General features: G+C 47.2%; 1 protein-coding gene across 2 annotated transcripts in view; it reads right to left on the bottom strand.

The window, feature by feature from the left end:
- Positions 1 to 25,375, bottom strand: part of LNX2 (ligand of numb-protein X 2) — a 179,167-nt gene that overhangs the window by 33,248 nt on the left and 120,544 nt on the right. For both annotated transcript variants that reach the window (XM_088460272.1, XM_088460273.1), the window contains exon 3: positions 24,078 to 24,325. In XM_088460272.1, the coding sequence (XP_088316398.1) occupies positions 24,078 to 24,325 (248 nt within the window). The remainder of the gene's footprint in view (positions 1 to 24,077; positions 24,326 to 25,375) is intronic.

The following is a 25,375-nucleotide window of genomic DNA, read 5'->3' as shown; positions in this document are numbered from 1 at the left end:
CCCATATTGTAATGTCCCCATAGTAATGCCCATATGTTAATACCCCCATAGTAATGCCACTGTAGAGCCCATGCTCTCATATTAATGCCCTTGTGGTAATGCCCATGCCCCCATAATAATGCCCCTGTGGTAATGCCCATGCCCCCATAATAATGCCCCTGTGGTAATGCCTCTGTAGTGCCCATGCCCTAATAATAATGCCCCTGTAGTGCTCATGCCCCTGTAGTGCTCATGCCCCAATAGTAATGCTCCTGTAGTGCCCATGCCCCCATAGTAATGCCCCTGTGGTAATGACCATGTCCCCATAGTAATGCCCCTGTGCTAATTCCCATGCCCCCATAATAATGCCTCTGTAGTGCTCATGCCCCATCTGTAATGCCCCTTATTGCCCATGCCCCCATAATAATGCCCCTGTGGTAATGCCCATGCCCCCATAGTAATGCCCCTGTGGTAATGCCCATGCCCCCATAGTAATGCCCCTGTGGTAATGCCCAAGCCCCCATAGTAATGCCCATGCCCCCATAGTAATGCCCCTGTGGTAATGCCCATGCCCCCATAGTAATGCCCCTGTAGTGCAGTTTATTAAAAAAAAAAATACTTACCTTGAACCCTGCTCCTGCATCCAGCGTCGCGTCCGGTCCGCCGGCTGCTCCTCGGGACTATGGGGGAGACGTCATGACGTCTCCCCCATAACGCCCGTGGGGAGAGCCGGAAGCTGGAGTTGGGGAGAGAACTCCAGCCTCTGGCTCCGGCTACACCGCGTCGCTGCAGAGAAGGAGCCGGGGGCCCGCTGGTAATAAATATTACCAGCGGACGTCTGGCTTGGAGCCTCTCTACAGCGCCGGGCTGGAGGTCACTGGCACCGGGTACAGCGGCGCATCCCGTGCACGTGCACCTCCAGCACCCCCGTAGTTGCGGCCCTGGTATAGCATTGTTCTGTCAGCGGGGTACACAATCGCATAGTGCATACCTAGCTAAGGGGCATATTCAATTGGGCGCAAGGTAAAAAACCTTGTGCCTCTCGCGCCCAATTTTGGAATACCGCGGGTATCGCGCTCCCGATACCCACGGTATCCAATTAAATTAAAGTGGTCGCGGGGTCTTCAGCTCTGAAAACCCTGCACAGCGTAAAAAAAATAATAATAAAAAAAAAATTCGGCACTTACCTGCCCAGGGGTTTCTGCAGCTCCCGGTGACCTCCCCTCTGTCTTCTAACTGGAGAAGGGGCTGCTGGGAGTCCCGTGGGCTGCTGGGAGAGGCAAGGGATGCTGGGAGATGTAGTTCTCCCAGCACCCATGCTGGGGGGGGGGGCACACAGACACTGGGGAGGCCACACAAACCGGTAGTCACACACACACACACTCATACACACTTACAAACAGTAATAAACACTCACACAGACACACTAACATACTCACAACTGCTGCAGAAGACCCGGCTTCCGACGCTGGATGAAGAAGACACCACTTCGGAAGGTAAGAATTGGTAACTTCCAATTGCTTAATTAGTCCTCCGGGGGGTGTACCGCCGGGGTGACAGAGGAAGTCCCGAAGATTTTTCCTAAAATTACCAATTCTAGGAAAAATCACACTTGCTCTAGAGGTGCGTGAAAAAAAACACCCGGCGCGTAAAAAAATGAAAAACATCTGCACCTATTTGAATAGCAAAAAACCCGCACCTGCTGGAAAAACCTTGCATGTGCGGGTTTTTTGCTATTCTCGCACCCAATTGAATATGTCCTTAATGCTGGGCCTACACTATACAATTATCTGTCAGATATCTGTCCAATCTGGCTGGTTGGAATGAAAACCTGGTAATGTATGGGAGCCAATGACAATCGACCATTTGCTCACAAATACTGGAAAACTGACAAAAATGGTCATCCAGTCAAATTGGTTAAATCAAATGAATTTAACCAATTTGACCAATAATTTTTGTCCATTGTCCAGTGTTTAAGACCATATGGTCGATTGTTATTTGCTACCATACATTACCAGGTTTTCAAGGTCAGATTTGTCAGATGAACGATTTGAACGATTTTACCAAAGATTTGGACGATTTTTGACTGCATTAAAATTAATGGAATCGTGCAAGTCTGACTGCAAACACATCAGATGTCAGATATTGTTATCTTACCATCAGGAACGCGCATCGTTCATCGTCCATCGTTCAGGCATGTCAGATATGACAGATTTTCCTTCAGATATGAACGATTGTCGTTCAGATCTGAAGAAAAATCTGACCGTGTGTCACACTGACTGGAGAGCAATGTCTCACAGCCTTATTGAGTTTTAATGCAAATGACCCTGCCCAGATTTTGTGACTGGAAGCTGATTGGATGAGCCACTTTCAACTAGAATTAAAGCAGCGGCATTCAGGAAGGGTATGATATTGTTTAATGGAGATATTACATTTTCATTTATTGATCAGTGGGAGCAGCCATGCAACTTGTCCAGCTAAATTAAATAAATAGCGGGGCCTTTTCAGTATTGCACATAAGTGATCGCAAACAGCCCCTGATATGCCTCTACCTGATTGACAGGCAGAGGCATTTAAGGGGTGGGGCAGGGATGGTTTGCGTTCCTGAAACAGGGCATTTCGGCCCCCATTTTCCGGGAGTGGCAAGGCCAGGGGCTGCGTCCACGGACGCAGTTTCCTGGCCTCGCAAGCCGGCCAGCCTGAGTAAACTGAGGCTTAAGGCCCCCATACACTGTGCGATATGCACCTTGCGATGCGACGGCAGATCCGATGGGCGACATTTCGGGCGGTCCCAACACACGGAGTGATCGGGTGGACGACCGCCCGATATGCCGGCACCCCCCTCCCCCGTTGGCGTAGCACTGCATAAGATCCTACATCGCTCCCCCAGATCAACTGAACATGAAGAAAGATCTGGAGGAGCGATGTACGATCCCACGGGAGCGCGCACTGACCAATATCATACCCACACACGGAACTATATAGCAGTGATGTTATTCCAATCTGACGGGTCGGCTGCTATATCGCACTGTGTATGGGGGTCTTTACTCAGCTGGCCGGCGTCCTGGCACCATTCACCATCGCAACCTCAGTTGCAGTGCTGGGATAGCAAATGCAGCAGGGGGTGTCATACACAGCAGGGGGTGTCATACACAGCAAGGGGTGTCATACACAGCAGGGAGTGTCATACACAGCAGGGGGTGTCATACACAGTAGGGGGTGTCATACACAGCAGGGGGTGTCATACACAGTAGGGGGTGTCATACACAGCAGGGGGTGTCATACACAGTAGGGGTGTCATACACAGCAGGGGGTGTCATACACAGTAGGAGTGTCATACACAGCAGGGAGTGTCATACACAGCAGGGAGTGTCATACACAGCATGGGGTACCTTACACCTCCTGCTGCATTTGCATATCAGCAAGGACGGAATTGCAAAGCTGCTTGCATGCAGCTTTGCAATTCTGTCCTAAGCTGAATCACCCCCAGTATCCATAGACAGTGTCCTTGGTGGCCAAATACAGGAAACAGTAAAATATTTGCTCAGTTTTACCAAGTAAACATTTCTGAGCTAAGAGATTAGTAGCGCTCTCTTTTACACACTGAGGATTAAGTGCGCTTGTTTTTTGCAAAGGAATTTTTCTGAGTAAAATGGGTGCGCAAAATGTTTCCACCTCAAATATATACTCATATCATTAACCAGAAAGTGATGGTGTATATAAAGATTGGATGGAAACTAAGAGTCCTCCCCCCCTTTTATAACATTGGAAAGACTGTGCACATTCCAAGAAATACATTGAATCAGACGTAATATTGATCAGGTTTATGTCGTGCATTCCAGGAAGGCTGATGTTAATGGCTGGAACAGTATAATTTATTAGTATTGGCAGAATATCAGTAGGTGTATGGGGACCCAGAACCTATTAACTGTGTAACAGTGCAGTGCGCAGCAGTGATGCTGGGTGTAGTAGTCCCCCAGACAATTTACTCACCAGGAGGGAATACACTTGGCCAAAGCATATATGATGTTGAGTGTGTAGCGCAGTTGTTTGGTGTTGGTGGTGGTTAGACCACATGTGGTACAGTTTAACCAATTCTTGGATTTATTGAACCAGGTAGAACAACAAGTAGCATAAGGCACAGGTATAACTGTAGCATGTAGAAGCAGCCTGGAGCTTTAGGGTACTGCTGAGCGTTGTAGTACGCCGGGCATCTAGTGGTAAATGCATCGCTGGATGTTAGCAATATACCCACACATTATAGCAGTGGTGATATAGTATATTTGCAGTGTTTGTATAAGCTCTGTGTGGCTAGTATGTTGGAGAGTTTGGAGGCACGTCTCCTTTGCATGAATACCAGGGAGACAGATGCGTGGAGAAGACGCGCATGTGCAGTAGGGCATGTCAGAGGTCAGACCTCCCACTAAGCTCTGGCAGGTCCTAGAGACCGACTGCTCAGCTCTCCTGTCTGTACTGAGGATGGAGGCTGCGCCAGAGCCCCCCTCATCCAACTATCACATTAAATAGAGCCGAGGTAACATCTGAGATCCAGTGAGGGTCATTTTTTTATACACATGGTAAAAATACTACATTGAGTAGAAGATGGGATTGATTTTCACACTAATAAAAGAAAAATATATCTTATGGGTAGGGACGTTTTACACAGACATGCCCAGGATGCTGATATACAATAAAACATAAAAATGAATAACACTTTGTAGAGAAAGCCCACTCATGTGCTAATGATTTTACTTACTACAAGTGTTCTTTATCTTTAAGACAAAACATCTCTATAATAATTATGTAAGGTCTGTTCCATCTCCAACATACAGGCGCAGTGAGAGCGAGGGGTAACGATGCCCCACCATCAGCTCCCACTTCTAGGGAAACGGGACAGACCTACACACAGAGGAAGACCTGTTGGGTCACCTGAACGGGGTAATGGTGCATACACACGGTCAGATCTGTCAGATGAACGATTTGACCAACGATTTGAACTACTGTATTTGAACGATAGAACGATTTCAGACAGCATTAAAATTATTGAAATTGTCCAAATCTGACTGCAAACACATCAGATGTCAGATATCTGTATCTGACAAACGGGAACGCGGTTCGTTCATCGTTGCAGGCTAACATGTCAGATTTTCTTTCAGATATGAACGATTTTTAAAATCATTATCGTTCAAATCTGAAAGAAAATCTGACCGTGTGTATACACCTTAAGTATGGGAGCGGGTGGGGGCGGTAGGAAGAGGGGAGTAGAGCAGAGCAGCAGAGAGGAGGGAAGACTGAGGTGACCTGGCATACGTCGGGTCACTTTACTGGTGAAACTATAATAAAACTCAATGCCGTAACTATCCATGGGGATTTTGCAAACTGTTTAATTAAATTCTAGCTGTCATTTAACCAGTATACTGTCTAAAACAGGGGTTCCCAAACTCCGCCATTACAGTCCAGTATTTAAGGATATCCAAGCTTGAATCCAGATAGTTAAATCAAATTGACTGAGGTACTAATTAAGTCACCTGTGCTCAAGCATGGAAATCCTTAAAACATGGACTGTCATGGCGGAGTTTGGGAACCTCTGGTCTAAAATGATGGCTAGAAGCTGATTGGTTGCTATGGGAAACACTCCCACTTGTCCTCTTTAGAAGGTTTGACAGATCTATGTAGGTACTGATTGATGACTGTATGTACAGGCTCAGAAAAGGTGAGCTGTGAACTGCCATGTCTCCATTGCGGGTGCTGCACTGTATCTTACAACTGACCCAGGAGCTCATTCAGAGCCGCTCGCTAGATGCGTTCGCTCGCACGATGTGTATGCAAATTGCGTAGGCAGTGTAATACATTAGCACTCCCAGTATTTCTTAGAGAGTGATCACATAGTATATGCAGACACCCACCAGCCTGTCTTAAGATGCCCACTTGTGCAGGTCATGTCCAGGAAGTGTATGCAACCATCGGTACATCGGATGATATCGTAGCGCTTGAGGTTGACCATACCCTGCCACAAGCACTGCGAGCACAGCAGTGTAAAAACAAGCCAGGTGATGTGTAGTATGATGCTGTCCTATAATTATTCACACTTCTAAAACGCCTTTGCGATGCTCAGGCACGCCTGCGTTTCCACCTCCAGTCCCCCCGTTTCTAATGGCCAGCCCCTGTTACCACCTACAAACGGCTTTCCCTGTCACTCACTCTGCTGGGCTGTCTATGTGCAGCGAGCGCATTGTGAACTTTCGCTAAGTTATACGCACGCGCACTGCGATGCTTGAGCACAATGCATACACACTGCATACCATCAGCAGCAGCGAGAGTATGCATCTTAGCGAGCGGGTCTGAATGAGCTCCCCAGTGTCTGCAGGAATCCCTCCATGCTGTCTCTTTTTGTAAAGGTGCAAAGCATTTTTTCTTTATTCTTTATATTCTTCTACAAGGCTAGAACGCAGGGGCCTGTTTGCTTGCGACGTTGATCATATTATGCAGTAAATGAAACAATAACTCCAACAATCATTTGGGGGTTTTTTTAGGACAAAAAAGTAAAAAAGGTGGTAGTCCAACGTAAGCAAGCAGCAGTTTAAAGTGGCATATTTTCTTTTTACGGCATGCGTATTCCTATGGAGGACTGTAATCCTGAGAAATGTCACATAAAGTGTACGTGCAGAAGAATATGGAAAAGTGGAATTGGGGTGTGTATGCACCAAAAATGTAAATAGGTGCGTTTATGTAAAAAAAAAAAAATGTGCTGCTCGTGGTATTTTGTTCTCCAATTCATAAAGGATTAACCCAGTTTACTACAGCATACCAAACATATTTTTAGATTTAGTTTCTCTTTAAGTATTCTCATTCCTTATTACTAGGTTCATAAATCTAAAGCCGGACGTACCCGATCCACAGATGATCGGCGGGTCAAGCCGATAATTGCATAGTGTATGGCCGAGACTGATCTGCGATGATTGGACGGTCGGGTATGAGAACTATTTCATCATGCCCGACTGATCCAAACATCGGTCGGCCACATCTTGCAGTGTAAGCACTGCTGCGGCCAGCTGCCCAACATTTCCCCTGCTCCTTCACAGGGGAGGAACTCAGATATAAAAAATCTCAATCCCGGTATTTCTGGGATTGAATTGTACAAAGATATCTTCCGCCTCACTTTCCTTGTCACACAGCGTTGGTCAGTAGTGGCTTCTCTAGAGTCCTGTGATGCGACTGCTCTCAGCCGCTGATTGGCTGGAAGAGCACCACACACTTTTATCTTTCTATACTGTATACTCATTAAAATATAAATACAGTACATATACAGTGTACTTGGACTAGTATGGGAAGTACATTAAATGCCTTTCAAATTAAAATACAAAAAGTTACACGAGTTTTAAAAATTTGAGACACTGTTCCACATAGAGGCTTTGGTGCCAGACGTTTGTCTCTACTACCTGGCATCTGACTTTAGCCAGGCTGTTGCTTGGTACACACACTCCCAGGTGGGAAGCACTGTAAGGTTGCTGTTTTGGAAGCAGTCGTGTCGCATCCCGTCGGTTACATCTAAAGGTGGGTACACACTGGGGCGACAGACATTCTTTCCAACAAAGGAACAAATGCTCTTGAGCGGGTTATTGCCTGTACACACTAGAACAAGTTAATGAAGGCAGGAATGATCACTGTTCCGTACTATTGTACTTTACTATTTATTTTACAGTGAAATTACAGGTGCCGCATGTCTGCTGGCACTTGTAGCTCCACAAGTGCAAAATGGCAGGCATGCTGGCACTTGTAGTTCCACTGTAAAGTACAATAGTGTTACATTATTTGGCCCCCCTATTACCCCCATACCCACCAAGCAAGGGGTATGGAGAGGAGCCCCAGGCTTCAGCGTAAGCCTGTGGTGCTCGGGAGAGGGGGGACCCTTTTTTGGGGGGTCCCCGAAAATCCCCGAGATCACCGGCTTGCGCTGACCGACTTGTGGTGTAATGCTTTGGACCTGGAGCCCCGGTGATTGGGTCTCCGGGCTGTGGCATTACACCCCGGTCGGTTGGGTCTGGTGCTGGTCTTAAATATAGGGGACCCCACGTCTTTTTTGCCCCCTATATTTAAAACCAGCACTAGTCCCTGCAGCCTGGTGTTGGTTTCTAAAATACGGTGGAACCCTACACATTTTGTTCCCCATATTTTTAGAAACCACCACTGGCTGGCAAGCCTAGGGCTGGTTTGGCTTTTGGTGGGGACTTTATGTCATTTTTTTTGTAAATTTTTGCTACTTTTTCTTAGAGATGAGCGGTTCGGATTCTGTGGAATCCGAACCGCTCCGAACATTGGGGATCCGAGTCCACCCGAACCCTGTTCGGGTGTTCACCGCCTGACTCGGATCCCCGTTCGGGGCCGAACGGCGGCCGCCTGATGTCGGATTCTCACTAGAGAATCCGACATCAGGGCTCCTATTGTGTAGGGCAGAGCGCAGTGATAGCGCTCTGCCCTACACAGACACAGACACACAGCCGCCAGCGGCAGCTGTGTGTTTGTCACAGCAGCCAATGAGAGTCACACAGACTCTCATTGGCTGCTGTACGGAGGGAGCCGGCTGGAGCTCACACATGAGCTCCGTCTTCCGGCTCCCTCCGCAGCGTGTGACAGCAGAGCGGACGGCGCGGGAGCGGGGAATCAGGTAAGTTTTTTTTTTTTTTACTTGTCAAAGGTCCGGGGGCGCTACTGGGGGGGTCTGCTACAGGGGGGGCCTGCTACTGGGGGGGGGCTATACTACTGGGGGGGTCTGCTACTGGGGGGGCTATACTACTGGGGGGGTCTGCTACAGGGGGGCCTGCTACTGGGGGGGGGCTATACTACTGGGGGGGTCTGCTACTGGGGGGGCTATACTACTGGGGGGCGGGTCTGCTACTGGGGGGGGGTCTGCTACTGGGCGTCCATACTACTGAGGGGCCTGCTACTGGGGGGGGCTATACTACTGGGGGGGGGTTGCTACTGGGGGGGTCTGCTACTGGGGGGGCCATACTACTGAGGGGCCTGCTACTGGGGGGCCATACTACTGGGGGGGCTTACTACTACTGGGGGGGCATACTACTGGGGGGGCTTACTACTACTGGGCGGGCCATACTACAGGGGGGGCCATACTACAGGGGGGGCTACTACTGGGGCAGCCTACTACTGAGGGGGGCCTACTACTGGGGGGGGCATACTACTGGGGGGGCCATACTTCTGGGGGGCCATACTACTGGGGGGGCTGCTAATGGGGGGCATACTACTGGGGGGGCCTGCTAACGGGGGGCATACTACTGGGTGGCATGCTAATAGGGGGCATACTACTGGGGGGGCCTGCTAATGGGGGGCATACTACTGGGGGGCATTCTACTGGGAGCACTGCATAGGGGACCCTACTACTAAGGGGACTGCATAGGGGGCACCACTGCTGGGGGCATTGTGTAAAGAACACCGCTACTGTGGGCATTGTGTAAAAGGGGCACTACTGTGGGCATTGTGTAAAAGGGTCACTACTGTGGGCATTGTGTAAAAGGGGCACTACTGTGGGCATTGTGTAAAAGGGTCACTACTGTGGGCATTGTGTAAAAGGGGCACTACTGTGTGTCGTAACATAAATAAGAGACACTACTTTATGGTGTAATGTGAATCAGGCCCTACGTGCAGTGTAATGTGAATAAGATTGTGCACTGTGACTCCTTGGGCCGTAGCCCACTATGTAAACAAGTACTGTGACTCTGCTGGCCGTACCCCACTGGGTGGGTGCACTACTTTTCATTTCTGCCACTGCTGTGTGGCAATGTGTCATAGATGTACTTTATACTGTGGTGTCTGTGTCGTTGTGCCGCTGCTCTGTCGCTTAGGAACCAGTCAGCTCACTGCAACCTTTGGCCAATAATGTTGAAAACAATATTATGAGCTGTTATATGGTCTAAATTGACTGGAAATTAATGTTATTGAGGTTAATAATACTCTAGGAAGAAAAAAAAGACCAATTTATGTGATTTTAGCTTTTTTTGTCAATTTTTGTAAAAAAATCCAAATCCAAATCCAAATCCAAAGCCAGTCACCGCAGTTTGGCAAATCCAAATCCAAATCCAGACGACGAATTAGAACCAAATCCAAATCCGGCAAAAATGGTCCGGCGCACATCCCTACTTTTTCTACAGGTTCAACAAAAACGGGAATCTTCGGGAAATATTCTAGGGACCCCCCTAAAGATGTGTAGACGTGGAGGGTCACTATGGGTACCCCCATTTTTAACTACTGAAGGAAGTCGATGTTTCTAATAGCGCGGCAGGAAAAAACACCTGCCAAAGCTATGTAAAACCAGACTTTCTTTTGCAGGCAAAAATAGGGGTACCCATAGTGATCCCCCATGTCTGGACATCTTTAGGGGGGTCCCAGGCATATTTCCCGAAAATTCCCGTTTCTGTTCATAATGGGGTCAAGGGTCATTTTTAAAAAAACAGGGATAATTTTTCAAATCACTACAGCAAGTGAAAAAAAGTGCAGAATTGGGGTTTGGGGGTGCAGGCTTATAAAAAAATAGCCTGTACTTTTGGGAATGCCCCCTTAAAAAGGAAATGTTAAAAAAAAAAAAAAAAAAATCGGGACACCCTAAAAAAAAAGGGAAAAAAAATGCCAAACTAATGAAATTAGTTCTGGTGGGGTCCCCAAGTATGTGGCAGGTGTTTTTTCATTGCGCAAAGTAGCGGCAGGTGCATTTTTGCAGAATTTAAAAAAAATAACTTTATGGACACAAAAATATGGTAGTACCCATTTTCATGTACCCCAAATTTGATGGGACCACTTTTAAAAATGAAAAAAAAAAGATAAATGCTCTTCTGCATCACTTCTTCAAAGTCGGGAAAAAAACACCTGCCGCGTCTATTTAAAAACCCCGACTTTCTTCTGCAGGCAAGAACGGGTGTACCCATAGTGATCCCCGAGGTCTGGACATCTTTAGGGGGGTCCTATAATTATTTCCAAAAAAAATCCCCTTTGTCTTCGCCGATCCAAGTATCGCCGGGTGCCGTTTTCAACTATTTCATATTGAATACGGGGATAAGCGGGGGCACGAGCGATACTTTTTCGCCGGCAAAAGCTCCGATGTGCGGCGAAATTTTCGACGGCGAGGTTAACGTTTCATATTGAATACCCCTCAAATAGAGATGTACTTTGTTGGATCTACTACAGAGTAGATTTGAACTCTGGGTGGTTAGGCCTTTCTAGCTTCTACAAATTAGGCCTTATATTTCCCAAAACACACATCCAGACCCCTGAAACAACTAAAATCCCATTGCTATGATGGTCCTCTTTAATGCAGTATGACTTCCTCCACTCACATCATGTCCCATTCCTAAATACTAGGTAGCGTGGGAAACGACCGGATAAATAAAATTAGAATATCCAAGTCCTCGCTCCCAACTCATATGACAGAAAATTCTTACTATATATAATACAGGTTGTAATTCAGATTTAGCCTCCATGACGCTTCCCTTTCCTCCAACCAATTCCTTCCTTTGTCCCCTTGCCTGATGTTATGGTTATCCCCTTTACTTATAACCAAGGGACACTGTTTAAGTATGTTATATTTTTGGGTTTCCTGCACGTATCAGACTGTTTAATATTCTGTACCATCAGACACTCGGACAGATCTATATCAGGCACTTGGGATTAATTTGGCTTCTGCCAACCTAATGTTTTCATCATACTTGCATTAAGAATGTGATTTTTTTTTTAAGTTTTCAAATATACAATTAGAAAAAGAAGTGGCCAGTGAGAGAGTACATATACAGAAATCAATTAATAAAATATAACACACTCACAGCAGGTTCTCACACATGCAGTCACACTCACAGCTGGATCTCAAACATGCAGTCACACTCACAGCTGGATCTCAAACATGCAGTCACACTCACAGCAGGTTCTTACACATGCAGTCACACTCACGGCAGGTTCTCGCACATACAGCCACACTCCCAGCAGGTTCTCACACATGCAGTCACACTCCCAGCAGGTTCTCACACATGCAGTCACACTCCCAGCAGGTTCTCACACATGCAGTCACAGTCCTCGCACATGCTCTCACACTCCCAGCAGGTTCTCACACATGCAGTCACACTCAAAGCAGGTTCTCACACATGCAGTCACACTCCCAGCAGGTTCTCACACATGCAGTCACACTCCCAGCAGGTTCTCACACATGCAGTCACACTCCTCGCACATGCTCTCACACTCCCAGCATGTTCTCACACTCCCAGCAGGTTCTCACACATGCAGTCACACTCACAGCAGGTTCTCACACATGCAGTCACACTCCCAGCAGGTTCTCACACATGCAGTCACACTCCTCGCATATGCTCTCACACTCCCAGCAGGTTCTCACACATGCAGTCACACTCACAGCAGGTTCTCACACATGCAGTCACACTAACAGCAGGCTCTCACACATGTAGTCACACTAATAACAGGATCTCACACATGCAATCACACTCAGCAGGATCTCACACATGCAGTCACACTCACCAGCAGGATCTCACACATGCAGTCACACTAATAGCAGGATCTCACACATGCAGTCACACTCACAGCAGGCTGTCACCCATACAGTCGCACAGAAGGATCTCACACATGCAGTTACACTAAAAGCAGTATCTCACATATGCGGAGTCACAATAACAGCACGCTGTCAAACATGCAGTCACACTCACAGCAGGCTGTCACCTATACAGTCACACAGAAGGATCTCACACATGCAGTTACTGTCACGCTGGGCGGCGGGTTTTTGAAAGCCGAGGTCTGAGGCTGTGGGAGGAGGCGAAGGCGAGGGGCCTGGACATATGATCTCCGCATCCACAAGTCTTGGTCGTTGGCTAGACCTAGTCAATGGTGCGTAGTCTAACTCACAAGGAGGTGTTCGCCAGTGACCCCTCCAAGCGGGATATGGGAAAGCGTCATGGCGGCGCCCATGACGGAAACTGCGATCCCCGCTCATCGGGTCGCCTGACACCACAGCTACAGGGTGAATGCTCAGCTCCTCCCACGTCGCCGCGCCAGCCGCCCGACTGCACGGGAAGTTAGAAGAAGCCGGCGGGACGGTAAGGGACGGCCGATCCCCGGCTGAACTCTGACAGTACCCCCCCTTTCAGGGTGGACACCGGACACCCACCAGGCTTGCCAGGAAATTTGATGTGGAAGGCTCGAATTAATTGAGGTGCATGAACATCTGTGGCACTGATCCAGGCCCTCTCCTCAGGACCATAACCCTTCCAATCAATGAGGTATTGGAGAATGTTGGATCTAAACCGAGAATCCAGAATCTTTCCAACTTCGAATTCTGTACCTTGAGAAGTTTGTACTTTAGGAGAGGTGGTTTGGAACCGATTTAACACCAAAGATCGCAATAGAGAAATATGAAAGGTATTAGATATCTTCAATTGAGGTGGGAGTTCTAATTTATATGCAACAGGGTTGATCACTTTGTGAATGCGGTACGGACCAATGAAGCGTGGGGCCAGCTTTATGCTGGGAACTTTCAGTCGGATGTTCCTAGTAGATACCCAGACCTTATCTCCAACTCTCAGCAGAGGACCCACGACCCGTCGTCTGTCAGCGAATCTTCCTATCACAATTTCTCATATGCTGACAGTAATCTCTAGTACATTGCGCTGCTGTACACATCTCTATGTCATAATACATCTCAGATTGCAGCGCTGAAGTACATGACTGTCACAGTTAGGACATAGTGGTGTGGAGCGCCGCTGGACCGACGCGGCGTTTCGCTGTATGGCTTTATCAAGGCAAAAGGTTTTGCCATACAGCAAAACGCCGTGTCGGTCCAGCGGCGCTCCACACCACTATGTCCTAACTGTGACAGTCATGTACTTCAGCGCTGCAATCTGAGATGTATTATGACATAGAGATGTGTACAGCAGCGCAATGTACTAGAGATTACTGTCAGCATATGAGAAATTGTGATAGGAATGAAAATGTGCAGCATTGTCACCAAGCACACTGTTAATGCAATTATGAAGTGCAGTGCTGTTTAATGAGAGGGATTTCCCAGTACATGCACCTGAGCACAGAAAGATTTACAAACCAAGCTGAAATGAGTGATAATGAATATGTATGTTAATCTGCATAATTTACTTCCCAGCAATACCTGCACTGACAATTATGAGAAGTTACATGGTCTGTGATATATAAATATAGGCTACAGCCTTTTGGGAAAAAATAGAAGGGATTGGGAATTTTACAACAAATATCTAAATGAGATATTAAGAAAAAGTATTAATTAAATACAAACAAAAAAATAATAAAAACAATTTGTTACTGTGAGTGCAACAGCAATAGAGAAGAACTACACAGCATATTTGCTGTGGTATCCCTTGGTTAAAAATAGAAATAATAAACCTCATATTCATACCAATAGATAAAAGATACAATACATGAGGTGATAATTAACCAATAATTACAAAACCAAATATTTGGGATAAATAACCTCCCTTTTTTCTCATTTAAACCAGTGGAATAATATCCTTGATATGCTGTGAGATATGATGCACCATACATACATCAACCGTAGTACTTAATACATTAATTATGTGTGAGATTAATATATAGGTGGTGATATTGTCCATATTGACATTTATAACAGGACATTCAGTGGATCAGGAGCGTACGCTTTTTTAAAATACAGTTACATTACACACACCAAATTCTTTTTAAATATATTTTCGCTTTTTAGTCTCTTGACACTATATATATTAAAAGTTATGTTTTATGTATTATTTGTTTAGTGCACCATTATGGATATTTCTTTTCCTTCTTTCCCTATCAGTATTTGATACAACTCCCAAGCGGGATATGGGCTTGTGTGGCTCCCTGTAAGCAGGTCGCGGTCCTTTGACTTGGTGACCAAGGCCTGCAGGGAAAAGAGAATCAAAACACCCGTGGCCCAAGGGTAATGCCTGGAATAGGCACGTGGGGAGTGGGATAGAACTCCTGGCTAGAGAAAGGCACTTGAGGTGCTGGCTAGAGAGGTGTGGAGATTTATTGGTAGGTTGAGGTAACAGCTGGATATCCCACGAAGTATATGCCGGATTGCCGGCCGGAGATCATGCACTACGGTGCAATGAGACGAAGGGTTAACCTGCTCACAGGCTGTGATGGTGAAAGCACTGCGATGAGATGAAGGATAACTTGCAAACAGGCTGTGATGGTAAAAGCTCTGCGATGAGATGAAGGGTTAACTTGAACACAGGCTGTGGTGGTAAAAGCACTGAGGTGAGATGAAGGGTTAACTTGCAAACAGGCTGTGATGGTAAAAGCACTGCGGTGAGATGAAGGGTTAACTTGCACACAGGCTGTGATGGAAAAAGCACTGTGATGAGATGAAGGGTTAACTTGCACACAGGCTGTGATGGTAAAGCACTGTGGTGAGATGGAGGGTTAACTTGCACACAGGCTGTTGCTTAGTAAAGGCACTGTGGAGAGATGGAGGTTAAACTTGCACACAGGCTGTTGATTAGTAAAGGCACTGTGGAGAGATGGAGGTTAGCTTTCACACAGGCTGTTGATAATAAAGGCACTGTGGAGAGATGGAGGTTAGAAGCTTCTGGAAGAAACACACTGGAAGCACGGGAACCTGGAACGAGACTCCTCTAGTTACACTAGCGGCGACAATGATTGTTCAGGCAACTACCTGGAGCACAGGAGCCGGATATATACCCCTGGAAGCCTGTTGATAGGCCCACAGCGTCAGCTGACCAGCCGTGCCACTACTGACATAGGGAAAGTGTCATGGCCCATGACGGAAACTGCGATCGCCGCTCACCGGGTCGCCTGACACCACAGCCACAGGGTGAATGCTCAGCTCCTCCCACGTCGCCGCACCAGCCACCCGACTGCCCGGGAAGTCAGAGGAAGCCGGCGGGACGGTAAGGGACGGCCGATCCCCGGCTGAACTCTGACAGTTACACTAAAAGCAGTATCTCACACATGCAGTCACACTCACAGCACGCTGTCACACATGCAGTCACACTCACAGCAGGCTGTTACACATGTACACATTGGGGCACACAATATAGTGTCCCCCATCCTTCTTACCTTGCAGGAATGCAGGACTCAGGGGCTATATCTTGTGCTCTATAACTCCGCCCCACCCCTTCTCAGATCCCACCCACTCCCTTTACCCCTTTGCCTGCACATCAGAACAGCCTCAGCTCCGCCGCTGCTAGTGTCATGGTTGAGGGAGACGGCACTGCTTCTATCACCCTGTAGGCATCACCGGTAACAAGTATTAGGTTAGAGGGAGCATTTCACTCTGGCTACACTGCTTACTGTACTTATGATATTCTAGTTACAATGTATATATTCCGTGTACTGCGTTGCGGACACTTTGTGATGCTTTAAATATAAAAGATAATAATAAATATAATATGAAACCAGAATTGCTCCCAGTGTTATAGCACCAGAGGATAGTAGCTGTCTGGAGGCCTGCTTGTATGTTTTGCATCAATGGCCCTCATTCAGAGGCGCTCGCAAGAAGCGAGCGCTCTCTCTGAATGAGGACGGCCACTTGATCTTTAAAGTGCGGCCTCCTGGTCGCTAGCTAAGCTGTGGGTTACCACCCACAGCTTTAGCGACCGACCAGGGTGATGGTCGCGATGGACAAGACCATCGCAACCATCAGGGCTTGCGATGAGACCCTTAGGTTGGGTCTCGGCAACAACAAGCCCCAGGGAGCTTCCTGCTCTGATCGAGCAGGAAGCTCCCCACTGACATCACTGCTGATGTCAGTGCGGCCGCCCACAAAAACCTCCGTTTGTGTAGACACCCCCCCGCCCCACCTACAAAACGGGGCGAGCTGTCGATCACCATCGACAGCCGTCCCTTTTGTAGTGAGCTCCGGAGCGAAATAATTTCTCTCTCGCTCCGGGGCTTGCGCACGCGCAGTGTGGCCGCTGCGTGTGCGCAGGGCCTTAACATCGACCCGGTTGCGAGCGCTCAGCGCTTGCGACCGGGTCTGAATGAGACCCAATGTCCTGCTGCATGACCCTCCAACATTTTAGCTATAGCTTACATGCAAATTCATGGTTACCTCTATGATGTCATCTGTCCAGGTTTACAAACAACAAAAACATCTCCAAACTATGGAGCGGATTCAGAATTGTGCGCAAGTCCATTTTGCAGATGGAGCTTGTGAACTTTAGCTCCGTAGATGAGTGTGCGCATCTATGGGTGATGGACGTAACGCACATTATTTTTCCACTCAGTTTGTGCCTGAGAGTGCATAACTAGCTGTTAATGGGCCATTCGCGTATTGGCTATGTTGAGTTAGGGCATGTAGACAGAACTGTGGGCTGTGCTGAGTAATGCGTACGCAGAGAGTCGACGGTTTTCAGATGGATCACTTGTACCATGTATAGGGCTGGTGCAATAGTGTGATAATAATGATGACAGCTCTTTGCACTAGATACATGCAGCATGGCATATAGGCGAATATCCACATTCAGTTTTGTGCACACAGCTCAAGTGCAATTGTAGCCGACCTGCATGTATTTCTGAATAGGCTCCTGAAACACTGCAACCAAAATGCTTCTTGGCATAAAATCCCTCTTTTCCCCAGACACAGGGTCTGATATAGAGGTGCACGCATTTCGAAAGCACTGCTGATGTTCACGTAGTTTAGTAAATGCAATTAGTTGTGTATGCGAAAAGTTCAGAAAACTCCCCATAGCGCATGTGTTACACAGCGTGTTCGCACAACAATGCTATTGCAATCAGGAGAGACCGTACCATAAATGGAGCAGCAAATTCATTGGCTTTCCTGGGTGATGACTGGGAGTTGGCCTGAAGGGAACTAATACAAATATGTCTCATGGGCGTGTTATGGGAGTGCTGCTGACGTGTCAGTGAAAGTGGCTGCGTTCTCAGACGCAGCCACAGAGGCCATGTTCAGACAGATTAATTAAACCTGAAATAAGGCTGGTGCAAGTGTCAATGGTGCACGTAATGGTGAGCTGATGGTGGCGTGTCAAGAATCACTGGTGGTGTTACAGAGTGCAGAGACGCAGTGGGCTTTTCAGTGATGGAGCATTCAGAAACAGGCTAGTGTGCCAGGGGAAGGCTGATACTAGCATCTGCATATTATCACAGCCGCGACTCCGGCAACAGATGCAGCAGCGTCCATCTCTGCATTAGGCCCATCTCAACCATAATGGTCCACTTCCCCTTTTTAATCATAGGTCAATAGATAATTATACCAAAACTCTTGCCGATTATTCTGGTGCATTTTGGCAAACTTGAGGTGAGCACTCATGTTCTTACTAGTGGACAGGGGCTTATGATACTTTGCTATTGACCACTTTCTTTTTATCCAATGTCTGCAGATCACTAGATTTTGTTATAGGGGTCACAGGGCCTGATTCAGAGCCGGACGCTATTTGCGCTCGCTCGTTCAGAAAAAGGGGCCGGATATTTAAATAGAGCGCTCGCTCTTTGCGGTCTGTTGACGCCTCTATGTCTGAACGAGCGGACGAAACATGCGCTCGCTATTTTTTAAAAAACGACCCCTGGCCGCTCGCATCATACGTCATTTGCTATTTATTAGATTAATCGAGTATATCGAAAGGCATCTGAACTGCTCGCAGTGCTTTTGGTAGCATTTTCCTACCGCAATCATGCGAACAGTTCAGGCTAAAAGACAACCAAGTGACGTGGTCGATGACGCTGCTGTGTTAATTATGCACACCCTTAAAACGCCCGTTTTGACTGTTTGGCACGCCTGCGTTCGGATCTCCACTCCCCGTTTTCAAGCACCTTCCCCTGTTACCACCCACAAACGCCTCATTCTGTCACTCAAATTAGCAGGCACTCGCTATTTTGCGAGCACACAATTTCCGGCCGCAATGACTGGTTCGCGCATGCGTATTACAACCCATACGCATGCGCAGTTGTGCGAACATAGCTCGGAGCGAACGAGCGGCCGCTTACAAGCGGCTCTGAATCAGGCCCATAGTGACTTTATGGACACCTGCACTTGGGGAGTGGTGTTATGGTGCACTAGTGCCTTAAGCTGGGTACACACTGGGTTATATATCAGCCGTTCAATCGAAACCTCAGTTTGTCTGTGAACGACGTTATTCACAGACATAACGGACCGGCCTGCAGCACATCAGATGACCGATATATATGCATATATATCGGTGCATGTGTGTATGGGGACTTGCCGATCGGTGATTAACATCTCATCTGGGCGGGCAAATGCCCGCCCAGTTGTGATGTCAGAGCTGAAAGCAGACACATCGCCCCGAACGATTAGTAAGTGTGTATGCACTTACCAATTGTTTCTTAGTTCGGTCAAACGCCCGACCCATCCTAGTGTGTACCCAGCATTAGAAACTAATTTGTAACTGTTTCCAGGCTGATATAAAATAACAACGCTTTGGCACAGAGGGCCTGATTCAGAGCCGGACGCTCTGGCAGAGCGCTCGCTCCAAATCAGGGCCGGCCCTCTGTGTTTTTAGAGCGGCCTCCTGGCCGCTCGCATAGCTGCGGGTGACCACCCACAGCTATAGCGAGCGACCAGGAAGATGTTCGCGATGGTCAAGACCATCGTGACCGTCGGGCTTGCGACGAGACCTTTGTGGTAGGGTCTCGTTGCTGCAAGCCCTAGAGTGCTTTCGGCTCTACCAGAGCACTTGTGATGTCAGTGGGGCCGGCCCCAGACGGTAGGCGTTCCCATGGGAACGCCTCCGTCTGGGCAGCCACGCCCCCGGACTGCTCACCAAAGGGGGTGTGCTGTCACTCAACATCGACAGCACGCCCCCTTTGGTACGAGACCCGTAGCGACGGTTTGCCCGTCGCTATCCGCGTCTTGCACATGCGCACGACGGAGCCGGCTCCGTCGTGCGCATGCGCACTGGGCCACCATCGACCCGCTTGCGAGCGCATAGCGCTCGCGAGCGGGTCTGAATCAGGCCCAGAGTTCCAGGAAGTCCACTGAAATGTTCCTCTAGGACCTGTACACTGACAACGTCACTCTGATGACATAAGGGCCAAAGTTAAGCTGGCCATCCACCAACTCTCCTCCAACTATCCAACTAGTTGGTTGGTTGGAATGAAAATCCGGTAATGCATGGGAGCAAATGACAATCAGTCATTTGCTCCCAAGCACCAGAAAACATTAAAAAGCAGGCGATTGCACGGCAAGGCATAAGCACGTTCCCACTATGTCTTGGCGTGCTATCGCCCTGTGTATGCAGACGCCCACCAGCCTCTCTTAAGACGCCCACTTGCGCACGTCATCTCCAGGAAGTGTATGCAATCAACGGTACATCGGGTACCATCGGAAGCGAACGCAGCGCTTGAGGTTGACTATACCCTACCGCAAGCACTTCAGTGTGAAATACAACCAGGTGACGTATACAATGACGCTTCCTCTTAATTATGCATGCCTCTGAAATGGCGTTAAGACACTCAGGCACCCCTGCGTTCGCACCTCCACTCCCCCGTTTCTAGTGGCCTGCCCCTGTCACCACCCACAAATGGCTTCTCCTGTCACTCACTCTGCTGGGCTGTCTATGCGCAAAGAGCGAATGCTTCCCGATCTCTTGCACTGGTTTGCGCACGCGCACTGCGTACGCATGCACAGAATGCGACGATTAGCCAGCTACGAGCGAACGCATCCTAGTGAGTGGGTCTGAATCAGGTCGCAAATTTGCTGTAGTAATAAGACATTTACAGGCAATTGCATGCGGTTAGTGACTTCACCCAAAGCAATCACTAATATAAAGTATTTGATAAGTTAATATCAAATGCAGAGCAGAATGAGAAGGCGCATACTCAGGGAACAGTAAAGGAAAATACACTGCTGTACTGACACAGAGAATGACATATAATTTCCATGCAAGCAATAGAAAGCAGAGACCACTTTAATGTAAATTTAACTAATAATAGGAAACCATATGTTTGCTGTAATGTTATAATTTAAGGCACTTACGCTCTAGCTTGGATCTGTCACATTAAATAGATAGTTGAAGAACCCACTTAATAATACAAAATCATTATATACTGCCAGCTACACATGTAATATTTTCTGCTATGTGTAACTATATAGAGTATGTCTGCAGGAAGGGTGAAAGAGTGGCTTATGGACTCTGCCTTGCTATAAGGGCCTGATTCAGACATGTACGCTGATATATACGCAGGTGAGCGATTATTGGTAAACTGCGCATGTGTCTAAGTCACACAGCGCATTTGTCAAGGTACATTACCGTATTCGCTTGCAGTGACCACTTACTCGCAGTGTGACTGACAGTCGGGGAGTGTTTGAGGGAGGTAACGGGGAGTGGCGACAAAGAACGTGGGCGTGTCATGACCATTTTTGGGACGTGTCACAGCCTGCGTCTGCAATCCCGTATGCTCCGTCGTCTCAGTCCCCGTAGCCATAGGGTTACTCGGAACTGTGATAATCAAATGATCTGCAACCAATGCTGCATCTTTGTACTCAGATTCTGGATTTGCAAAACTGCAGGTGGGCGTCTTACTACAATCCTCGTTGTCTGTGACATTTGCATATTTTCACACAGCATTTGCATACGGGATCGCAGCTGCAATGACATTAGCCTCCATCTATGAATCAGTCAGGGAACCACATCAGATAGTGCACACTTTATACAGCTCCGATCAGATAGCGCACACTTTATACAGCTCCGATCAGATAGCGCACACTTTATACAGCTCCGATCAGATAGCGCACACTATATACAGCTCCGATCAGATAGCGCACACTTTATACAATTCCGATCAGATAGCGCACACTTTATACAGCTCCGATCAGATAGAGCACACTTTATACAGCTCCGATCATATAGCGCACACTTTATACAGCTCCGATTAGATAGCGCACACTTTATACAGCTCCGATTAGATAGTGCACACTTTATACAGCTCCGATCAGATAGTGCACACTTTATACAGCTCCGATCAGATAGCGCACACTTTATACAGCTCCGATCAGATAGTGCACACTTTATACAGCTCCGATCAGACAGCGCACACTTTATACAGCTCCGATTAGTTAACAGCTGGTAGAGTGGCCTTCTGAGACATTTACAGTGTGAGAAGGTCTCACCATGTATATACAAAATGTAGGCACTGACACCAGGCTATAAACCATTGTCTGCTGAGACATTCTTTGTGCCAGGTATAATATGCTGACCATAGGCTGATCCCATATACACAGAGAATATCTGGTATCTAGTATAATGTACTAAGCCATGCCTCGTGCCGCCGGGTACAGAGCTGAGTCATATCAGGTGCCAAATCTATTATGATTAACCATATCTGTGTCTAAGTATGAATTTCACAGCCAGTCTCAGCAGAGCAATCTCTGGCGCCAGGTCTAATATGCACAAACGTATATTGCATCAGGGGCCAAGTATAAAATTAAGAGCCATATATTCAATGTGAAGTCTAATAATCAGAGCCATAATTATTACTAAGGCTAATATGCATTTGTAATGCAAGGTCTAATAATCAGAATGATATATGGTGTCAAGTCTGATATACACAAACATGGGGACAAGTCTGATACATACATCTTTAGAATGTAAGCTCTCACGAGCAGGGACCGCTTCCCTCATGTGCTTCTCCTTACATTTTCTTCTACTCTTTACTCCCCATACGGGCACCTAACATGTGACTGCCAACTCCCTGCTGCTTATTGTGAGTGCTTTAATCCGATTGCAGCAATGTATATAAGTCATGTCCTTGTCCTGCACTGTAATGTACTGTAAGTTACTTGTTTCTTGTTCACTTATTAGTTCTATGTACTATGTAAGGCGCTGCGGAACACTTCTGGCGCCATATAAATATAGGATAATAATAATAATAATAATTCAACTATACCTGGCTGGTGACAAATCTGATATACACAAACATGCCAAGTCTAATATGCAGCATATATGACACCAATGGCGGGATGTACTAAATGGAAAATGCGATTAAAACCCCGTTTTCTGGGTATTACTGCATTTTCCATATGTACTATTCTGTGGTCGCCGGGGCTCCAACGTGAAGGGTAACGCCAGCTTTTGGTCTATTGGCTTCTACCACATCATGCTGGTATGAGGGATCCGATCGGATCCCTCCCAGCATGCCCCACACCTGCCGTGTCACTCTGCGCATGCGCAGATGGACTCCCTGGGTCTATTCATTATCACTTAATCTCTACAAAAGCAGGTGAAAATGAACATATTGATTTCATTAGATATACATGCTAAAGGTAGGTAGCACAATCACTGGATATGTTTGACATTTGCTATGCATATGTTATTGTCCTCTGCTAGTTCACACTCCTAGGGCCATATTTATTAACATTATTTTTACTAAAATAATGTGAAAACGCTGTGGAGGGGGGGTAGGGGCAGCACTGGGGTGGTATCTGGCAGATACATACAGGAAGAAGTGTGCGGATGAGATTCGCAGGGACGAGCTTTATCACAAGCTCTGTCCTTGCATGCGGATGTTAGTACATCCATGTGATATTTCCTACATTCGCAATGCAAATTTAGTCGGAAATATCACACTACAAATGCATTTTAAATGCGGATTGTAGTAAATAGGGGCCCAAGACTTACAGATGTGTCATATATAGATGTGTCCACATACATCTAGCCTCAATGCGTGTTAAACGGCCCTTCTAGTCACGCCATGCTGTGGCACAACTCTGTAGCGCTGAGCATTTTTTTGTGAGACTTTTTCCCTTAAAATCCATCTTATTCGCAAAGCAGCTGACCCTGTAATGCAGCGTTTCCCATGCAGATGGACCCACAGTCGCACACAGAATATAGGAATGACGCATATCACGTTAATCAGTAGAAGCTACTTGTGCGTCCTATCCGCATCGCTTTGTGAATAAGATGCATTTGAAGGGAACAAGTCGCATGAAAAGACACTCGGCACTACCGAGTAGCATGGCGCACGGAGGACACATCTATATACGTGCAGATCTGTAGGGCATCTTGTCTTATAATGAATAAATGAATGAAGGCAGTTTTGTGCTTTGTATTCACAAGGGATGGTATACTTACAGTCAGCTACAGTGCTCTCCTCGAAGGCAAGGTTATCAAAGCCCTGGTCATCCGACCACACAGGCAGAACTGTCGGAGTCATGTTTCTCTCCAATAGAGCAGACCCAGGTCCTGCTTTGTCTATATCTGGAGATACAGCCGATGGATGATCAATGACACCTGGTCCGCTTTCTCCTTCAATCTCAATCTGCAGCTTGCTGGCCCTTCTCTGCTCCAATACCTCTCTCCGGTGAGATGCTCCGGGACACCTAGAAACAAAAGATACTTTTTAGTAAACTGCCCTGAACTGTGAATGTACATGTGGTGGCTTGCTGCTGTACCTCCAGGATTATCTGGGATTAGGAAGGTCGCTGTTTCTAGATCGCATACCAAGGTTCTGTTTATGTAATTGTAAAATATAATGGCATAAACATTATTTCAACAGCCCTTGATACAGGAAACCAAACAAAGCTTTTTGATTTGTAGGAACATGCTATAATTGAATCTTATACTAATTTGACATCAGTAACGTACTTCTAAATACCTCTCCCCCCAACTCCCTAATCATTGTCTACAAGGAAAATGCTACACTCTTAGGGCCTGATTCAGCAAGGATCGCAACTGCGAATGCAATAGCAATTACGCACGCAGTCTCACTGCGATAGTATGCTAATCAACTGCGATTGCTATGCAGTCGCAGCACAACATAAGGACGTCCATTTTACCTTACACACGCAAGACTGCAAAACCATCGGTAACATCGAGTACCATCGCAGCCTCACGCACACTTGCACAAGCTCTGATCTTACTCAGAAATTGCTAACCTCATTACACGCACTTAGCTGCGTATGGCATCGCAGTGCCTGATTTATGCACGCCCCTGCAACATCGTTGAAACGCACTGGCACACCTTCGTTTCGCCGACCACCCCCAAACGGTACTTCCTGTCAATCACTCTGCGATGGGTCTGATCGCAGTGGCTGGTTCGCGCACGTGCACTGTGATGCATGCGCAGAACCCAAGAATCGGCCGACTGCGTGCATAATCGCAGTTGCAATCCTTGCTGAGTCATGTCCTTAGAGGGGAATCCACCTGCCCCAATAAGTTATCCCAATAAATTATCGGGGGGGGGGGTAAAAAGGAGGTAGCCTCAGGCTTTATTGCCCAAGGCTATTCAATTAGACTCCCTTTTTCACCCAATAGCTGTGTTAACACCCATTAAATGAACGGGTTAACGTGCGTTAACTCAGGTTATCAGGCGTTAACACCTGGAATCCATGAAAAGTTCACAGATTCGGGCGTTAAGTGGCTCATGAGGC

This window comes from Taudactylus pleione, unplaced genomic scaffold (assembly GCF_031769625.1).
Source record: "Taudactylus pleione unplaced genomic scaffold, aTauple2 ptg000043l, whole genome shotgun sequence".
NCBI classification, from domain to species: Eukaryota; Metazoa; Chordata; class Amphibia; order Anura; family Myobatrachidae; genus Taudactylus; species Taudactylus pleione.
This window is presented reverse-complemented; position numbering and strand designations above follow the sequence as displayed.